The following is a 19273-nucleotide window of genomic DNA, read 5'->3' on the forward strand; positions in this document are numbered from 1 at the left end:
CTTTAATTATCAGCCTTTATTTCCCTGCAAGGTTATTTTTGTGTCAGGTCATAGATGGAAAAATAATTCAATAACTATAGGCAGAATTTTCTTCTGAAAGTTTTCTTCACAGAGAACATTCAGAGAAAGACTTATTTCTTTAAAAGATTTTATTTTTATTTAGTTGACTTTAATTATCAGCCTTTATTTCCCTGCAAGGTTATTTTTGTGTCAGGTCATAGATGGAAAAATAATTCAATAACTATAGGCAGAATTTTCTTCTGAAAGTTTTCTTCACAGAGAACATTCAGAGAAAGACTTATTTCTTTAAAAGATTTTATTTTTATTTAGTTGAGATAGAGTGACAGTGAGAGAGAGAGCACACGCAAGAATGAGGAGGGGGTGGAGCAGAGGGAGAAGCAGGCTCCCTGCTGAGCGCTTGACTTGAGGCTCATCCCAGGACCCTGCAATCATGACCTGAGCTAAAGATAGAGCCTTAACAGACTGAGCCACACTAGCACCCCAAGAATGGCTTTTATGCTCTTGAATTCTTTATTTTTCATAAATCATAAGCATTTATACAGTCCTTTGCATGCAGATGTATGTGTTTGGAGTTGAACAGTTTTCAGTATAACCTTTAAAACTTGATCCATAAACTGCACAGGTTCCATTCTGCATTTCAACCATTGTTAATCTAGAAGGACAAATTATATTTGTGACTTTATTAACACATATTTACATATCTAATATGTAAATTAATTCAAACAATACATATTTATCAATGCATAAATATAAAAATGCAATACAACAAATCTAAATATAGGTATTGAAATAATATTGTTTCAGAAGGTTTTAAGACCATGCCTAGTCTTTCTTAGTTAAAGATATGCAAAACATAGCCAAGTCAGTTATAAAAGCAAAAACTTCATTCTATTATAAATTATATGCCACTATTTTTTTCTACATTGGAAATTAGTCAATTTAGGAAGTCTGGAATCTCTTGATATATGTACCTGAGTGAAATGAAAGTTTTTAAATATTTTTAAGCATATCAAATAGGTTAGAACTTAGAATTCAATTTAGAAGTCAGCAGATGTCATGTTTTATGTAAAAATAAACAATCTTCTTTGGATATATGCAAATTTACTTGGTAAGGAAATAAATATTGTAAAATTCTTTTATATATGAAATGTCTGTGTATATATATAAGTATATATATATTATATATATATAAAATATGTGTGTGTGTGTGTAGACATTCCACGTAGAGATAGTTACTTATTTATTTTTTCATGTAGAGATAGTTATATCTGTGTATCTATTTTGCTTCAGAGTCTGGTGATTTGTATTCTGCCAGGAACCTGTGGGAAATAGAAGGCCAAGGAAAGAGTGAGGATGCATCAGTGTAAATCTGAACAAAAATATAGAGAAAGACCATGGTCTGATAGTTTGTATTCAAAAGGACAAGGGAAGAGACTCAGTCCATATAGAAACCATTAGCTACCACAGGAGAAAAAATTAAGATATTTTTAGTAACTGCAGTTAGTTGGTCTCAGTCTATGTACATTAGAGTCTCATTTTTAAATCTCACTTTTTTTTTATTCCTTCCATTTCTGTGTGTTTTCCCATACCATTTGTATCCCATGTCTGCCAGAGTACTGATTATTCTGGATGGTACTTATTTGCTTATAACCATATCTCTAACAGAAGTGTGAAACCCCTGAAGGAATTTTGTCCTATTCATCTCTGTCATTATCTCTGCAAAGTTCCCGGAAATTGAATAACACTCAAAAAATATCACATGCATAACTGAAATTTATTTTGCTAGTTGTTTTGCTTTTGCTTCTAAAAAAACACTTACACTTAAAGCATGGAAAATACTGAGATAAGGTGAAACAAGTTTTATTAGTATTTCTGGAGAATAGACTGGTTTTTGTCAAAAATAAAATCACAAGCCATACAGAAATGAGGTCTTTCCACATCAAGTCTAAGGTGTACTGGGGCCTCCAAATTCCAAATATATAATGAAGGAGGAGCATAGGTAGTACCTGTTACAATGAATATAAGGGGAGATATGAAGGAAACAGATGGCAGTAAAAGGTTATGCATTGATTACTGCCAACTAACCATTAGGGAAGCAAAGTGAACTTTAAAATCAAGGAGAAGCAATTTTTTTTTTAATTTAAATTCATTTAAATTTAATTTCATTTTTTTCTTTTAAATGCTGATACAGGAGAAGCAATTTTTAAAAAAATATTTATTTATTTATTTTAGAGAGAGGGAGAGAAAGGGAGAGAGGGGCAGAGGGAGAGAATCTTTAAGCAGACACCCCTCTGATGGTGGAGCCCAAAGTGGAGCTTAATCTCGTGATCCATGAGATCATGACCAGAGCTGAAACCAAGACTGGGATGCCCAACCAACTGAACCACCCAGGTGCCTTGAGAAGGGATTTTTTAAAGGTCATTCAATAGTAATTTTGGCTGTAGAGTAATAAAGACATTTATTTGAATACCTACCAGAACTATTACTCATTTTATAGTTTAGGTGAATTATTATACACTTTAAAACTCTGTTTCTTACCAGCAAAATTAAAAATGACCCTGTTAAAGAGGTTTTTAAGAGTGCTCAATGGAAAGATACATATGAAGAGCGTAAAACTGTCTGTGACAGTAAGGAACCAGCTAATTAACCAGACATTAGCGTTAATGTTGTTGTGATGTTTGTATCATCTTTACAGAACTAGAGATTCAAATAAGTAAAATACACTTGAAATAAAGAATTAAAAACTTTTATAGTTTTATATAAGAAAAAAGCACAAGTTAACTTCATTCCAATTTCAATTTGTTTAATGTATTTGTAACTGTAGTGTGTCTGAGGGAAAGGAAAGAGAAATGAAAGGGCAAAAATTTGAATAAATAATAGTAGTAAATTTTTAAATTTTTCTGAAAATTATAAATTCACAGATCTAAGTGTCTCAACAAAACACAAGCACAAGAAAAAAAAAATCTAACCTAAGGCATATTATAACCCAATTTCTCAAATCCAGTTATAAAGAAAAACTATTAAAGTAGCTAGAGATGGGAAAAAGATATATTATAGGGTGGCTAAATGGATTAAAAATGAGATACATCAATATGCTGCCTGCAAGAGACTTACTCTGAGGGCACACATAGGCGAAAACTGAATGAATGGTGGGTGATATTCCATGCAAATCATATGCCAAACCAAATAGGTGTGGGCATAGTTATATCAGTCAAAATAGACTTTAAGTCAAAATCAGTCACAGAAGACAAAAATGTCACTATATTGTAGTAAAAGGGTTGATTAATCAAGAGGATAAAACAATTTTAAATATATATTCACCCAACATTGGAACACCTAAATATATAAAGAACCTACTAACAGAACTGAAGGGAGAAAAAGATGGCAAGACAGTAACATAGGGAATTTCAGTATTGTACTTGTAACATTAAATAGACATGAGACAATTAATAAGGAAACAGTAAATTTGAATAACGCTATAGACCAAATGGGCCTAACAGACATATCCAGAACATTCAATCAAACAGAAGCAGATTACACATTCTTCTTTTTTTTTAATATAATTTTTTATTTTTTATAAACATATATTTTTATCCCCAGGGGTACAGGTCTGTGAATCACCAGGTTTACACACTTCACAGCACTCACCAAAACACATACCCTCCCCAATGTCCATAATACCACCCCCTTCTCCCAAACCCCCTCCCCCCAGCAACCCTCAGTTTGTTTTGTGAGATTAAGAGTCACTTATGGTTTGTCTCCCTCCCAATCCCATCTTCTTTCATTCTTCTTAAGGGCATATGAAATATTTCCCAGGAGAGATGATATATTGGGCCACAAAGAAAGCCCTAACAGAATTATGATTAAAAATCATATCAGGTGTTTTTTATGACCACAGTGGTATGAAACTAGAAATCTATAGCAGGAAAAAAACAGAAAATTTCACTAATACATGGAAATTGAGCGACATGCTCCCAAACAACCAATGGATTAAAGAAGAAATCAAAAGAGACATCAAAAAGCATCTTGAGATGAACAAAAATGAAAGTACAACATACCAACACTTATGGAATATAGCAAAGCCATTAGTTCTAAGAGGGTATTTTATAGGAATCAACGCCTAAATGAAGAGAAAAGAAAGATCTCAGATGAGCAACCTAACATATACATGTAAATATGTTATATATATAACATATGTAGTATAATAATATACATGTCATCTGATATTATATCAAGTATAGAGCATGACAATGGATAGAAATACTGTGTTATATACATGAAAGTTGCCAACAGAGTTAATTTTAAATGTTCTTACCAAAAAAATAAATAAATCAAAATTGTGGTCAAATGAAGGTGATAAATGTGTTAACTAACCTTTATTGTGGTAATCACTGAACAATATATATATATATATGTATGTGTGTGTAGCAAATCATTATATTGTACACCTTAAACTTACACAATGTTATATGTTAATTATATCTTAACAGGCTAGAAAAAAATAGTACAAAGTTTAAAAGGAAGAAATGGAAGGATACTATTGCAAGAATTCTATACTAATACATAAGTGATATAATACCAGTTACTAAATAAGTCAGAGAAAGACAAATGCCATATGATCTCACTCATATGTGGGATGTAAGAAAAAGAAGATGAACATACAGGAAGGGAAGGAAAAAATAAAGTAAGATGAAAACAGAGAGAGAAGCAAACCATAAGAGATTCTTAATTATTGGGAACAAATTGGGGTGCTGGAGGAAAGTTGGGTGGGGGAATGGAGTAGTTGGGTAATTGGCATTAAGGAAGGTACTTGATGTAATGAACAATGGGTATTATATTCAACTGAATAATGACTGAACTTTATCTCTTAAACTAATAAACAACGAATTGGGCAAATAATAAACAAATTGCAAGATAAAGACTTAAATGATATAAATAATCACATAGAAAGTGAATGTCTTAAACTTCCATCAAAAGGGCAGAGATCATTAGATTTGATGAAAAAATGATTCCAACTGTAGTCTGTCTATAAGAGTATTCTGTCCATAGAAGTTAGTTGTAATATAAATACACAGATAGGTTAAAAACAAAGGAATGCAAAATAAACACCACATTAGCACTAATCAAAGAGAACCTGACATGGCTATATTTATAATAGACAGAGGAGGATTTCACAGCACAAAATGTCATTATGGAAAAAGAGATTACATAATGATAAGAGTCATAAATTCATCAAGAGTATACAACAACCCAAACATTTATCAGTAGAACTTAAGAATATTTTGGGAGGGACGCCTGGGTGGCTCAGTTGGTTAAGCAGCTGCCTTTGGCTCAGGTCATGATCCCAGGGTCCTGGGATTGAGTCCCACATTTGGCTCCTTGCTTGGCAGGAAGCCTGCTTCTCCCTCTGCCTCTGCCTGCCTCTTTGTCTGCCTGTGCTCGCTTGCTCTCTCTCCCTCTGTCTCTTACAAATAAATAAATAAAATCTTTAAAAAAATTTTTTTTGAAGTACAACTAAAATACATAAATCTGTAATTATACTCCAAGATTTCAATATCTGTCTCTCAGTAATTAATAGAATAAATAGACAGAAAATCAGAAAGGATATGGAAGACTGAAGCAACACTCCCAACTAACTTGACCTAATTGAAATTATAATATACTCGTCCCAAGAATCGTGTAATACACAGTTTGTTCAAGTTCACATGGAACGTTTTGGAAAACATACCATAGTCAGGTCCATAAAACTAATCTCAATAAACTTAAGTGGATTCAAGTCATACAAAGTATTCTTTGATTAAGATGGAACTAAATTAGGGGCGCCTGGGTGGCTCAGTTGGATAAGCAGCTGCCTTCGGCTCAGGTCATGATCCCAGCGTCCTGGGATCAAGTCCCACATCCGGCTTCTTGCTTGGTAGGGAGCCTGCTTCTCCCTCTGTCTTTGCCTGCCATTCTGTCTGCCTGTGCTCACTCTCTCTCCCTCTCTGTCTCTAATAAATAAATAAAATCTTAAAAAAAAAAAGATGGAACTAAATTAGAACTCAGTAAAAGAAAAAAATCTCTGGGAAATTCCAAATGTTAGAAACTAAATAACATACTTCTGAATAATCCATAGATCGAAGAAGAATGCAAATGGGAATTTAGAAGCTATTTTGAAGTGAATGAAAATGAAAACATAATATCTCAAAACGTGTGAGGATGTTGCAAAATTATCTTACATATTTGTAGCCTGAATGTGTTTCTATTAGGAAAAAAATTTCAAACCAATAGATCAGTTTTCACTACAAGAAACTATGGTGATTTTCTTTCTCTTTTCTTTAGAGGATAGATAAATGGGAGTCCTTTAATACAGCTGAAGGTTGAACGAGGAGCCTGTGTGAGTGAATACTGAAAGAAATATAGTGGAAGTGGGGAGCAGAAATTAATGAAATAGAAAATTGAAAAATAAATGGTAAATGAGCACAAAAAGATGTTCGTCATCATTAGTCATTAGCGAAATGCAAGTTAAAACCACAATGAGATACCACTACACACCTATGAGAATGGCTAAAATGTCAGGGATGTAACAAGTGTAGACCAGGATGGAGAGCAACTAGAGCTCTCATACACTGCTAGTAGGAATGTAAAATGGCACAGTTGCTTTGGAAAATAGTTTGGCAGGTTCTTAAAAGTTAAATACATACTTATTATATTACCCAACCATTCTACTCCTACCTTTCAATGTAAGAGAAAAGAAATGTATATGTTCTGTATATGTTCATACAGACTTATACACAAATATTCATAGCAAGTAGCTTTATTGCTAATGGTCAACAACTGGAAACTACCTACCTATCCATCAACAGAGGAAAGGAAAAACAAATTGAGTGACTCATAAATGGAATACCTCATACATGCTATGAGGTGGCTGAATCCAAAATAATTATGCTGGGTGAAAAAGCCAGACATAAAAATGGCACATACGGTAGAAATCCATTCATATTAAATTCTATAAATTGCAAACTAATCTATAGTGACATAAAGTAGGTTAGTTGCCTGGGGTCAGAAAAAGGTGGCAAAAAGGGGTAAGAAGGAGAGATTACAAAGGTGCAAAGGGAAAGTTTTGCAGGTGAAACTTCTAGAAAGAATATGTGTTAACCTCTCTGCTTTAGTCTCTTCCTCTGTAAAATGGGCATAGTATTAGATTTACCTTGTGCAGTACTTAGCACATAGCAAACAATGTTACTCATTATAATTGGTATTGGCTGCTCTGTCTATAATCTCCTAAATTTAGGACCTCAGGGTGTTTGCTGAATCTGTTAGAATATGGGAACATGCTGGCATTGTGTGAAGTAACATGATTTTGAATGACCATAGGGACAGCTTAGACACAAACCCACAAATAGACACCTTAAGACTTACTGGTTCTGTAAGAGAATGGTGCCATCTTCCCACTGCCAAGATCCATTTGCTGGGATTTGTATCAGTCCCATCCAATGGTATGATTTCACTAATTTAAAGAAGTCCTGTTTGAGACCACAAATAAATCAGTGCTCAGAATTTTAATTAATACAAAGCCATAATTATTTAATCATTTTTCCCCACACTTGGGGAAATGCATTCTGTCCTCTAGCCTAATCCTCACTTAAACATTGTACATAATACCTAAAATTTCTGTGCTTTCTCATTTTTATTTATTTTTTAAAATTTTAAATTTTTATTTATTAAAAAAAGACTTTATTTATCTGTTTGAGATGGGGGGAGCACACAAGTTGTGGGGCAGAAGAGGTGGAGGGAGAGGGAGAAGCAGGCTCTCCACTGAGCAGGGGGCCTGATGCAGGGCTCCATCCCAGGACCCTGGGATCATGACCTGAGCTGAAGGCAGATGCTTAACCAATTGAATCACCCCAATGCCCTGTGCTTTCTTATTTTTGGTGCAGAAAAATTTAGGATGGATATATCTGAGTCTTGGTGACTCTCTAATGTTTCAGGTTCATATTTCAATGAGTTGCCTCCCATGTTAGGACTGAGTATAGTAAGGGAAATTAAAACAAATACTCAACCTGATCTTCTCTGCTGTATATCTTCAGGAGACTGGAATTTTGAGACATACAAGAAGCTTGGCTCTGGTACCAGTTTTTGCTCTCATTAAAAAATTGGTAACAGTTATTTTTATAACATATCCAGTTTTTAGGACATGGGCCACAATAACTTCCTAGAAGGAAAGAATATATTATTAATTCTGTATGAGTCTGAAGATTATAGCAGATTTTGTCTAGACAGGTTAAATACTCTCTTATTGTAACTTTAACATTCCAGATAACCAACTGGATCCCTCCAATGACATATCTTTACACATTTATAAAGAGAGACAGATGTCAAAACCAAGTATCTTCTGCTTTTTTAGAAGCACTCTTTCATTGTTAAAAAATAAAAATTGGGGGATGTTATGGATTATGGACAGGAATTAATCATTTTCTCATACATTCTCTTGTTAATAACATTGGATACATGCTTATGCTCAATTACATAGAGATTCATGTAATCTGTGCTTCAAAATATTAGAAAACTTTCACTTACCTTGCAAAGAAATTGGAGCTTCTTGGTTGAATAATGCTATTAAAATAATTAAGAGGATTAAGAGGTACAAACTTCCAGTTGTAAAATAAGTCATGAAGATGAAAAGTATAGCATAGGGAATATAGTAAAAAATATTGTAATAGCATTTATAATGACAGATGGTGATTACATTCATCATTGTGAACACTGAGTAATGTATAGAATTGTTGAATCACTATGTTGTACACCTAAAACTAATATAACATTATATGTAAAACACAGTTCAATAATAAAAAAATAAAATTATTAAAAGGTTATTAGTAACATAGTCCTAACAAAAGTAGTTGACACATTTTTACACTAATAGCAAAAACATAAAGACACATACAATATTGCTTGTTTGTGCCTCTGTATTTCTGAATACTAATCAAAGTAATGCATTACAATCATTAGGTCAAGAATGATCTATCTATTCTCTACTGTCACTTACAATGTATGAATATGGCACTGCATATCATTACCATTATAATGAAATGGATCCCCATAGCTATAGCAATGGCGCGGGCTACAAAAAATGGAGATGCTGTCAAAAAAAAAAAAAAAAAAAGGATGAGAAAGAATAGAAAATAAAGATTAAAAAGTTTGGTATGTTCATATTTGATATAAATGTTATGAGTGTTTTTTAGGGGGAAGGGACATCAGTACTTTTACTCAGAACTAGTAAAATAAGTACTTTGCAAGTGATTAAAAAAAGAAAAAGACTACAGAAATGCATACTCCCTTACTGTTTCTCTCTAAGAGTTCTCCAGTTTCATCCATAGATACAAGAATAAATATAGACATTTCCCTTCAATCCCTTTTGAAAAACACGTTGAAGAAACTGCGGAAAATACTTCGCGATTTTTTTTTCGCTTAAGAAAATATCTTAGTGATTATTCTATATCATGTCTTATAAAGTCAAAATTTTATAAATAGTTGCTTTCATTACATTTCATTGATACGTGGACAAAATCTATTGACAAACTTAATTTTTTCCAACATGAATTTAAATTGTTTCTGAGTTTTGCTATTAGATATAACAATATGAATAATATTTTATACACACCAGTGTATATTTTTGAGTTCCTCTCTAAGAGAAATACCTGAGAGAGTAACTGCTAAGTTAAAGGGCATTTGCATTTAAAATTTTTGTAGTGATTGAAATTTTCAGTCCAAAGGAGAAATACCAATTTATGTAGTACCGGAAATAAATTTAAAAGCCTGTTTGCTCACATCTTCTCTGCACTAAATATTACTCACATTTTAAATATATAAACCTTATAAGCCATATTTTTAATTTAAATTCTGTTTTTCCTGTTATGAATAAGATTGGACAGCTTTTACTATGGTTAAATAATGTTTTTATTTTATTTCTCTGATAATTCTCTTGTTTGTTTTGAGTAGCTGGTTCCTTTTTTGCTTTTGGGGTTAAGGGTATTAGTTCATTTCTTACCATATGTTTTGCAAACACACATCTCAGATTTTTCTGCTTTAACATTATGAAATTGTGAGAGTGTTGAATGTGTAATGGTTACCTTGATCAAATTTTCCTTTATAACTGATTTTTTTGGATATGATAAAATGTCTTCATTATTCTTAGCTCATAAAGTAGGTTGAACTCATGTGTCATCATGTTATATGGTTTCCTTTTTTATTTGACCTATTTGATATTTGTGTGTGTGTGTGTGTGTGTGTGTGTGTGTGTGTGTAATAAATAAGGTAGGAACTTAAATTTAAAATTATTTTTTCCAAATGGGTACTGAATTTTTCTAACATCATTTACTGAATAAATCAATGTGTTCTCATTGCTATGAAATACCACCTTTGGCATATAATACATTCATATTTGTATTTTCATTTATTCCTATATTCTTTATGCATTTTCTATTCAAACTATATGTAAAATTCCCTTAGTTTTGCTTGAGTTTTTCACAGTACCCACAACTATATATTACATTTCTTTTTCAAAATATTTTGGGTTATCATTCCACTTTATATGTACCTTAAGAACTTTAAAATAAAAAGAACTTTGGGTACCTGGGTGGCTCAGTGGGTTAAGCCTCCCTCTGCCTTCGGCTCAGGTCATGATCCCAGCTTCCTGGGATCGAGCCCCATATTGGGCTCCCTGCTCGGCAGGAAGCCCTCCCTTCTCCCTCTCCTACTCCCCCTGCTTGTATTCCCTCTCTCTCTGTGTCTCTCTCTGTCAAATAAATAAATAAAACCTTTAAAAAAAATAAAAAGAAAAAAAATAAAAAGAACTTTAAGTTTTTCAAGAACCTGTATGTTTAAAATATTGTAATTAAATACATAAATACATGGAGATAATTTACATCTTTAAAATGTTTTTTCCCATTATGCATGTCTTATTTTATGTTTGTCAATACAATTTTTTATTAAAGATTTTATTTATTTATTTGACAGAGATCACAAGTAGGCAGAGAGGCAGGCAGAGAGAGGGGGAAGCAGACTCCCTGCCGAGCAGAAAGCCCTATGTGGGGCTCAATCCCAGGACCCTAGGATCACAACCTGAGCCAAAGGCAGAGGTTTTAACCCACTGAGCCACCCAGGTGGCCCTGTTAATACAACTTTAAACTGATAGTTTTACTTCTAGTGTTTTTAATTAAAAAGTTTATTTCTGTATTTTTTTTAAAAAAATTGGTCTTGTATATATGGAATTTTTGTTTCACATTTTTATTGTTTTTCTAGATAGTAAGGCAATTGATTTTTATATCTTATCTTCAATTGAGTCCTCATATCAGATTTTCTTATTGTTTGTCATATTCTTGAATGAAGCTTTTGAAGGTCTTTAAAAGGTTGCTGGGGGGGGGGGGGGATGGGAGAGGGGGGTGGGGATATAGACATTGGGGAGGATATGTGCTATGATGAGTGCTGTGAAATGTGTAAACCTGGCAGTTCACAGACCTGTACCCCTGGGGATAAAAATACATTATATGTTTATTAAAAAATTTAAAAATTAAAAAAAAGTATTTTAAATTACATATAATTTCAAGTAATGTTTATTTTGCCCTTTTATTCTAATGTCACATCATTTGCTTTTTTCTTTTTCTTGGTTATTCATGTTGGCTAGCACCAGCAGAACAATCACTATTAGTCAACAACAATGAGAGCAAAAATTCTTGTCTTTTCTAACTATAATAAAAATGCAGGGGCGCCTGGGTGACTCAGTGGGTTAAAGCCTCTGCCTTTGGCTCAGGTCATGAACCCAGGGTCCTGGGATTGAGCCCCGCATTGGGCTCTCTGCTTGGCAGGGAGCCTGCTTCCCCCTCTCTCTCTGCTTGCCTCTGCCTACTTGTGATCTCTGTCTGTGAAATAAATAAATAAAACCTGTAAAAATAAATTGCAGCTAGCATTTATCAATAAGCATAATGATAACTTCTGAACAAGTATATGTTTGAAAAAAGTATTTATTTATTAGAGATTTTTAAAATTAAGTTCTTTTAAATTAAGAACTCAGAGTGATTTTTATCTAAAACCTTTTCAACATTATGCATATGATCATACAAGCTTTCCCCTTTGATGACTACATATGGCACATTTCCCTCCCTGTAATCCACTCATAAATAATCATTTATTTTTTAAGACTTTATGAAGATTCATAAGTGAGAAGTATGTTGTTTTTCTTTCTGTGTAAACCACTTCAGGCTCTATTTTCAATGGTATTCTGGCTTGATAAAAGACAGAGAGCTTATCTCTGTACATTCTGAAACATTTCTGTGGATGACAATCAAATTGTTGCTTCCACACCTTTAAGAACAGATCTCTGAAAGATATTTTGTATTTCCTTTCCCTTTTATTTCCATTTCATTTACTTCTCCTTAAAGTTAGTTGTTCAGTGCTCCCTTAGAAACTGCTGTCTCATATTCAATGTAATCTCTAGCCAAATACCAAAAGCATTTTTCATGGAGCCAGAACACAATTCCATACAAACCATGAAAGACCCTGAATACCCAAAGCAACCTTGAGAAAGAAAAGCAAAACTAGAAGCTTTACAATTCCACACTTCCAGTTATATTACAAACCTGTAGTAATCAAGACAGTATGGTCCTGGCACAAAAATGGACACATAGATTAATAGAATAGAATAGAAAATCCAGAAATGAACCCACAGCTCTATGACCAACTAACCTTTGACAAAGCAAGAAAGAATATCCAATAGAAAAAGGACAGTCTCTTTGACAAATGGTGTTGGGAAAATTGGAGAGCAACATGCAAAAGAAAGAAAGTGGATCACTTTCTTATACCATACACAGAAATAAATTTAAAGTTGATGAAAGACCTAAATGTGAGACAGGAAACCATGAGAACCCTACAGGAGAACAGAGACAGTAAACTCTTTGACATTGGCCATAGCAACTTCTTACTAGTATGTCTCCTGAGGCAAGAAAAACAAAAGCATAAATAAACTATTGGAACTTATAAAAATAAAAACCTTCTTCATAGTGAAGGAAACACTCAACAGAACTGAAAGACAACCTATGGAATAGGAAAAGATACTTGCAAATGACATTATCTGATAAGGGGTTAATATCCAACGTTTAGGAAGAACTTATAAAACTCAACACCCCCCCCCCCAAATTACCCAGTTAAAATGGGCAAAGGCATGAATAGACATTTTACAAAGACATCTAGGTGTCCAACAGACATATGAAAAGATGTCCAACATTACTCATAATCAGGGAAATACAAATCAAAACTATGATGAGATATCAACAGATACCAGTTGAAATGGCTAAAATGAACAACACAGGAAACACCAGACATTTGTGAGGAATTGGAGAAAGCGGAACCCTCATGCATTGTTGGTAAGAATGCAAACTGGTACAGCTCCTGTAAATACTATGGAAATAGTATGGAATAGTATGGTGGAGGTGAATCATGAGAGACTATGGACGCTGAAAAACAATCTGAGGGGTTTGAAGTGGTGGGGGGGTGGGAGGTCGGGGTTCCAGGTGGTGGGTATTATAGAGGGCACAGATTGCATGGAGCACTGGGTGTGGTGAAAAAATAATGGTACTGTTATGCTGAAAATAAATAAATTAAAAAAAAATATATATAGAAAAAAAAGTTAAAAATAGAATTATCCTACAATCCAACAATTGTACTACTAGGTATTTACCCAAAGGATACAAAATACTAATTTAAAGGGATATATGCACCCTGATGTTTACAGCAACATTATTAACATTAGCCAAATTATGGAAAGATCCCAAATGTCCATTGACTGATGAATGGACAAAATGAATGGATAAAAAAGCGAGATATATATATATTAGAATATTTTATATATAGAATATTAGAATATTAACCATCATAAAGAATGAAATCTTGCCATTTGCAATGGTGTGGGTGGAGCTAGAGAGTATTATGCCAAACAAAATCAGTTAAAGAAGGACAAATACCATATGATTTCACTCATATGTGCAATTTGAGAAACAAAACAAATGAACCTAGGGGGAGAAAAGGCAAACCAAGGAAAAGACTCTTGCCTATAGAGAACAAACTGATGGTTACCAGAGGGTGGGTGGTAGGAGATGGGCTGGATAGGTGTTAGGGATTAAGGAGAGCACTTGAAATGAGCACCAGGTGTTATATGTAAGTAATGAATCACTACATTCTAAACCTTAAACTATTATTACACCATATGTTAACTAACTGGAATTTAAATAAAAACTTGAAAATAAATCAAGAAACTGCTATCTCAGTTGTCATTATTATGTTAATGATAGTATCATTTATTGGGCATGAAAAAATCCTAAGCTGAACAATTTCTGCTAATTGTATTATAATTTCCAATATTATACTAGAGTTAATTTTAATTCTGCTTTTCTCATTAAAGTAGAACAAACTGACTGTTAATCACTGATCGAATCAAACAGATTCCAAGACTCACCTCAGTATAGTGAGAAAAGACAAATGGAGTATTGAACTTACTATTTTCTCCACATTTGCTTGTAATTAATGTAGACTTTCTCTTTTGCCATCGTGGAGAAGTACCATGCTTTACCAGTTCCAAGTTATAATTACGAACTTCATTCATTTCTAGAGAAAAACAGTTTAGGTCAATAGGAGTCATAGCCTTTCAGCCTCTTTGGTCATAGTTTTTCATATTTAACTTGACATACTGTTCATATCGTTTTTAAAGTATAACATCAAGTTACTTTTGTTTTATATTACTTCATTATTACAATTTTTGTACTTGTAATATGAATAAAATTATATTTATTCTATGGCAAATGGTCTTTAGCAGATCTGTGCTATAAAATAAGGTAATTCTTAGTGTGTAATAAAATCTAACATTAAAATAAAGACAGGGGTGCCTGGGTGGCTCAGTGGGTTAAGCCGCTGCCTTCGGCTCAGGTCATGATCTCAGGGTCCTGGGATCGAGTCCCGCATCGGGCTCTCTGCTCAGCAGGGAGCCTGCTTCCCTCTCTCTCTCTCTGCCTGCCTCTCTGTCTGCTTGTGATCTCTGTCTGTCAAATCAACAAATAAAATCTTTAAAAAATAAAATAAAATAAAATAAAGACAGTGTATAGTAAAATAGACAGGGACGTAGGGAGATAGCATGTGTTTAATTCATAGAGCCATATTTGCTAAATTAATAACCTCACAAATTATACGCAAAAAAAAAAAAAAGAAAGAAGGGAAAAAAGGAACGAAACAACAAAGGATATTAACACAACTTGTCATGAGTGGTTTAAAAAGTGAAATTAAAATAGCATTTATTTAGAATCAATAATGTTAATCATGTAGTAAACAGTAATTGCCTTTTTTTTCCAGTGAAGGAAAAGTAAAAAGCCACTTTGCTCTCTTCCTGAAATAGTAATCATTACTGAATACGTAAAAACTTTACATAATGAAATGTTAATATTAATTATCTTTTATACCTAAAACTAAACTAAAGCATTGTTTGTACATACCATATGTAACAAAGTTATCAAACATGTGAAGAGGATAGATATTATTTTATGGATGAAAAAATTGAATGTTACAGGAGGCCAAAATCATATTTGTATTTAATATAATGCTAGACATAGAAATTGACTAATGTACATATAACATGTATTATATCTCTATTTGATATAAAAAGAAAACTCAAGTGCAGAGAATATGTGGGTTGTCCAGATCTCAAAGCTAGAGACCAGTAAAAGTTTGATTAAAATTCTTCTAACTCTAAATCCTCATGCTGTCACTATTTCAGGCTACCTCAAATTGTGAAAGATATTACTTTAGGTAGTTAATGAAACAAAGGAGGAAAAAAAGCTTTCGAGTTTTTGAAAACTCCATTTAAAATATAACATGAAATGAACATAAATGAATTAAAGTAACTTGCTTTCTTATGCCTTGTACACTCGTATCAAATTCTGGGAATCTTAAAATTATACACAGGCTAAACTACACATCTATGTGGAAAACACATACCCATGTTGGGATAAGCCCACCGATCTCGGATCAGGTTCATTGTCAGATTATGACTATTTAGTTACTCCAGAGATGAATCCAAAATCTTCATCTTGAAGATGACATATCTTCCTTAGAAAAATAAGAATACACAAATATCACTCCCATTCATATATATAAAGGGGAAAACGAAAATAAGAGTTCATACAAGCCAGGCAAAATTAAGTTTTTGCATTTCTTTTAGTTAAAAATAAAAAAATAAATATTTAAAAAATGCAATAGGTGTTCTTAATTCACCTACATTAAGCTACTTAATCAAAAATATTTTCCATTATTGATCTTGAATGACAACACCCATAGTTTTCTATTTATAGTTATCTTACTTGGTGACAATTTTTTTTGGCAAGGCAAATTTGGGGAAGACATATGAATTTTTTGGATGCTTGTTTCTAGTACATATTAATTCAACTTCTGTCCATAGTATCATCATTATTATCATCATCATCACCATAATCATCATCATCTATAAGTTATCATCACCATCTTTATTAGAAAAATAATCTCATGTTTATTTATATAGTAACATCTTACAGTACCTAGAAGAGCTTTCAGAGAGAAAATGGCTATTAAATAAATATACATAGTGAATAGATTTTTAAAAAAAGCTGTTTCATATTTGATCATCATAGTAGGAAGTAACAATATTTTTTTTTCACTTTGCAAATAAAGTCGTGTATCACAGAAGGTAAGTGCCCTGCATAAGAACAGAAAATTCCCATGTGTGAATTAAAATGGAAATTCAATCTTTAAATCCCAAATGTAGATTGATTCCTCTAGTTTTGTTTAATGACAAGACTCCATCTTTTAACAACATCATAACATCTTATTCTTCGGTAAATATATCCTGCCTACTCGCCACTGAATATAGTGTAAACCAGTATATACCTCAGAAGTAAGAAGAATTCCTTGATCTCCATAATTCTATTCAAAGAAGCAATTATAGTTACCTTACAGTGTAAGTATTTTTGGAAACTTTCTCGAGTTTGAAACCTCAAGAATTTCTCATTTCCTGAAAAACAGTTGTTAGAAACACAGACACACACAGAAACAAACCTGATCAAATAAGGAAGGTCTTGATTCGTGTGGATAAAAGTCTCCTATGCAACTGAAAAGTTAAGACACGGCCTGAGCTATCACTTTAGAACTAAAACTAGAGCAGTACAGTCAATTCTGATTCCTAAGAAAGATATGGCAAGTGTTACTGTAATCTCATATTGTGAAGAAGCATAGCAGAAACCACACTACTTCCACTTCATCACAGCACAGAAAATTCCACTATGTGGTGAAATAAATGGTAGGCGTTAACATGATTTTATGGCTTAAATGATGAATTCAGTGATAAGAAGGTACCCAGAGTTTTGAGAAACACAAGGTGTTATTAGATAATGTCTTTCTGAATTTTAAGTGAAAAATTTTTCTAAAATATGGTTATAAGTACTGTGTGGGGGGAAAAAGATGAAAATTAAGTTAACTTTATAATCATCTTGTGAACATGCTGTTATAAATTTGAATGGAAGGATACCTGGGTGGCTTCGTTGGTTTGAGGACTGCCTTCGGCTCAGGTCATGATCCCGGAGTTCCGGGATAGAGTCCCACATGGGGCTCCCAGCTCCACGGGGAGTCTGCTTCTCTTTCTGACCTTTTCCTTGCTCATGCTCTCTCTCACTGTCTCTCTCTCAAATTAAAAAAAAAAAAAAAATCTTAAAAAAAATAAATTTGAATGGAAACAAGTATGCTATATCATATAAGTTGGAACTATAGAAGGATATCTTCTATATATATATAAAAGGAAGATATATATAGAAGATATATATATCAGTATATGCACACACACAAGTGCATACAAGTATATAGACATATATGTGTATTCACATGACCTTTTAATTATAAAAATATATGCATACAAAATAGAAGTTCCATAATGGAAAAGTGCATACAAAAAAAAAAGTTCCATAATGAACCCTCATATTCATAGCTTCAACAATTATCAGTTAGTGGTGAATGACTTCATTTATGATATATGTGGTATCTCACACCATCTCTGCTCCTATTAAACAGGACCTTTTCTCTACTTTTCTTGTGAACATTACTCATTATGTTACTTTCTATTTCTCAGAACATTAGCACCAAATCTTCTGCCAAAATACCAATATAATCAACTAATGTCTTAGTGTTCTGGTTTTTAGCTACTCATAATTTTTTTTACCTTAAAAAATGATAAAGAGGACTACCACACCCAAAAGGAGCCTGTGGAGGAAGGGGACCAGTCCTACACTATTGGTGGGAATGCAAACTGGTACAGCCATTCTGGAAAACATATTTATATATATGTTTTCATACACATACACACACACATATATATATATATATATATATATAGGACATGTAGGTGCTGGAATTGTGGAAAGTGTTGGCAAAGAAGTTACTAAGCTGAAGGCAGGTGATACTGTCATCCTACTTTATACATCTCACAGTGTGAAGAATGCAGATTTATTTTTTTTTCTTTCTTATTTTTTAAAGAGTTTATTTATTTATTTATTTATTTATGTTACAGAAAGAGAGGGAGAGATCACAAGTACACAGAGAGGCAGGCAGAGAGAGAGTGGAAGCAGGCTCCTTGCTGAGCAGAGAGACTGATTTGGGGCTCAATACCAGGACTCTGAGATCATGACCTGAGCCAAAGGCAGACACTTAACCAACTGAGCCAGCCAGGTGCCCCCGAAGAAAGGAGTCTTAAAGAGGCATATTCTAGTGTGAGGCCAGGATGGTGAATTAAAAAAAAAAATTAAAAGGAAGAGGAAGAGTTAAAAAACCTTAGTTGTATCAAGAAATAATATGTAAACAGATATTCTAATTTCTTCCTGGATGCTGAGCACATATTCTGCATCTATCATGTTGGAACATCTATAGAGGATTTGCTGAACATCTTTGGTGACACATAAAATTACAAAAGGATGTGATATAACTTTCAGAAAATATACTTTCTGATACATGAAATAAAGCCAACAAAAATTTATGCAGAATTGGTAATTTGGCTACAAAAATATATGTATGGGCTTCATCTGGGCATATTTGTCTGACTTCTTAAAACTATTGGGGAAAGAAAGTGACAAAGCTATGCAAACAGCCTGGGTTCAAGTAATTTAAAAACACCCACCAGCACTTCAACAAACTATTCAGAAATTACTTTTGTTAA

General features: G+C 33.2%; 1 protein-coding gene across 4 annotated transcripts; it reads right to left on the minus strand.

Moving 5' to 3' along the window:
- Nucleotides 1–17: 17 nt before the first annotated feature.
- On the minus strand, nt 18–17273 carry KLRK1 (killer cell lectin like receptor K1). 4 transcript variants are annotated; one of them, XM_059404735.1, is made up of 8 exons: nt 17131–17273; nt 16039–16145; nt 14551–14658; nt 9050–9142; nt 8581–8616; nt 8064–8215; nt 7423–7526; nt 18–673 (listed from the first exon to the last, which is right to left on the minus strand). In XM_059404735.1, the coding sequence occupies exons 2-8, from the start codon at nt 16076–16078 to the stop codon at nt 556–558; spliced, it is 651 nt and encodes a 216-aa protein (XP_059260718.1). In that variant the 5' UTR covers nt 16079–16145; nt 17131–17273; the 3' UTR covers nt 18–555. The 4 variants fall into 4 exon arrangements, with proteins under 4 accessions (XP_059260718.1, XP_059260716.1, XP_059260720.1 ...); XM_059404733.1 differs by having other exon boundaries at nt 16039–16149; XM_059404736.1 differs by lacking the exon at nt 18–673 and adding an exon at nt 1258–1340 and having other exon boundaries at nt 16039–16149.
- Nucleotides 17274–19273: the final 2000 nt, after the last annotated feature.

Source organism: Mustela nigripes, chromosome 6, assembly GCF_022355385.1.
Source record: "Mustela nigripes isolate SB6536 chromosome 6, MUSNIG.SB6536, whole genome shotgun sequence".
Taxonomy (NCBI): domain Eukaryota; kingdom Metazoa; phylum Chordata; class Mammalia; order Carnivora; family Mustelidae; genus Mustela; species Mustela nigripes.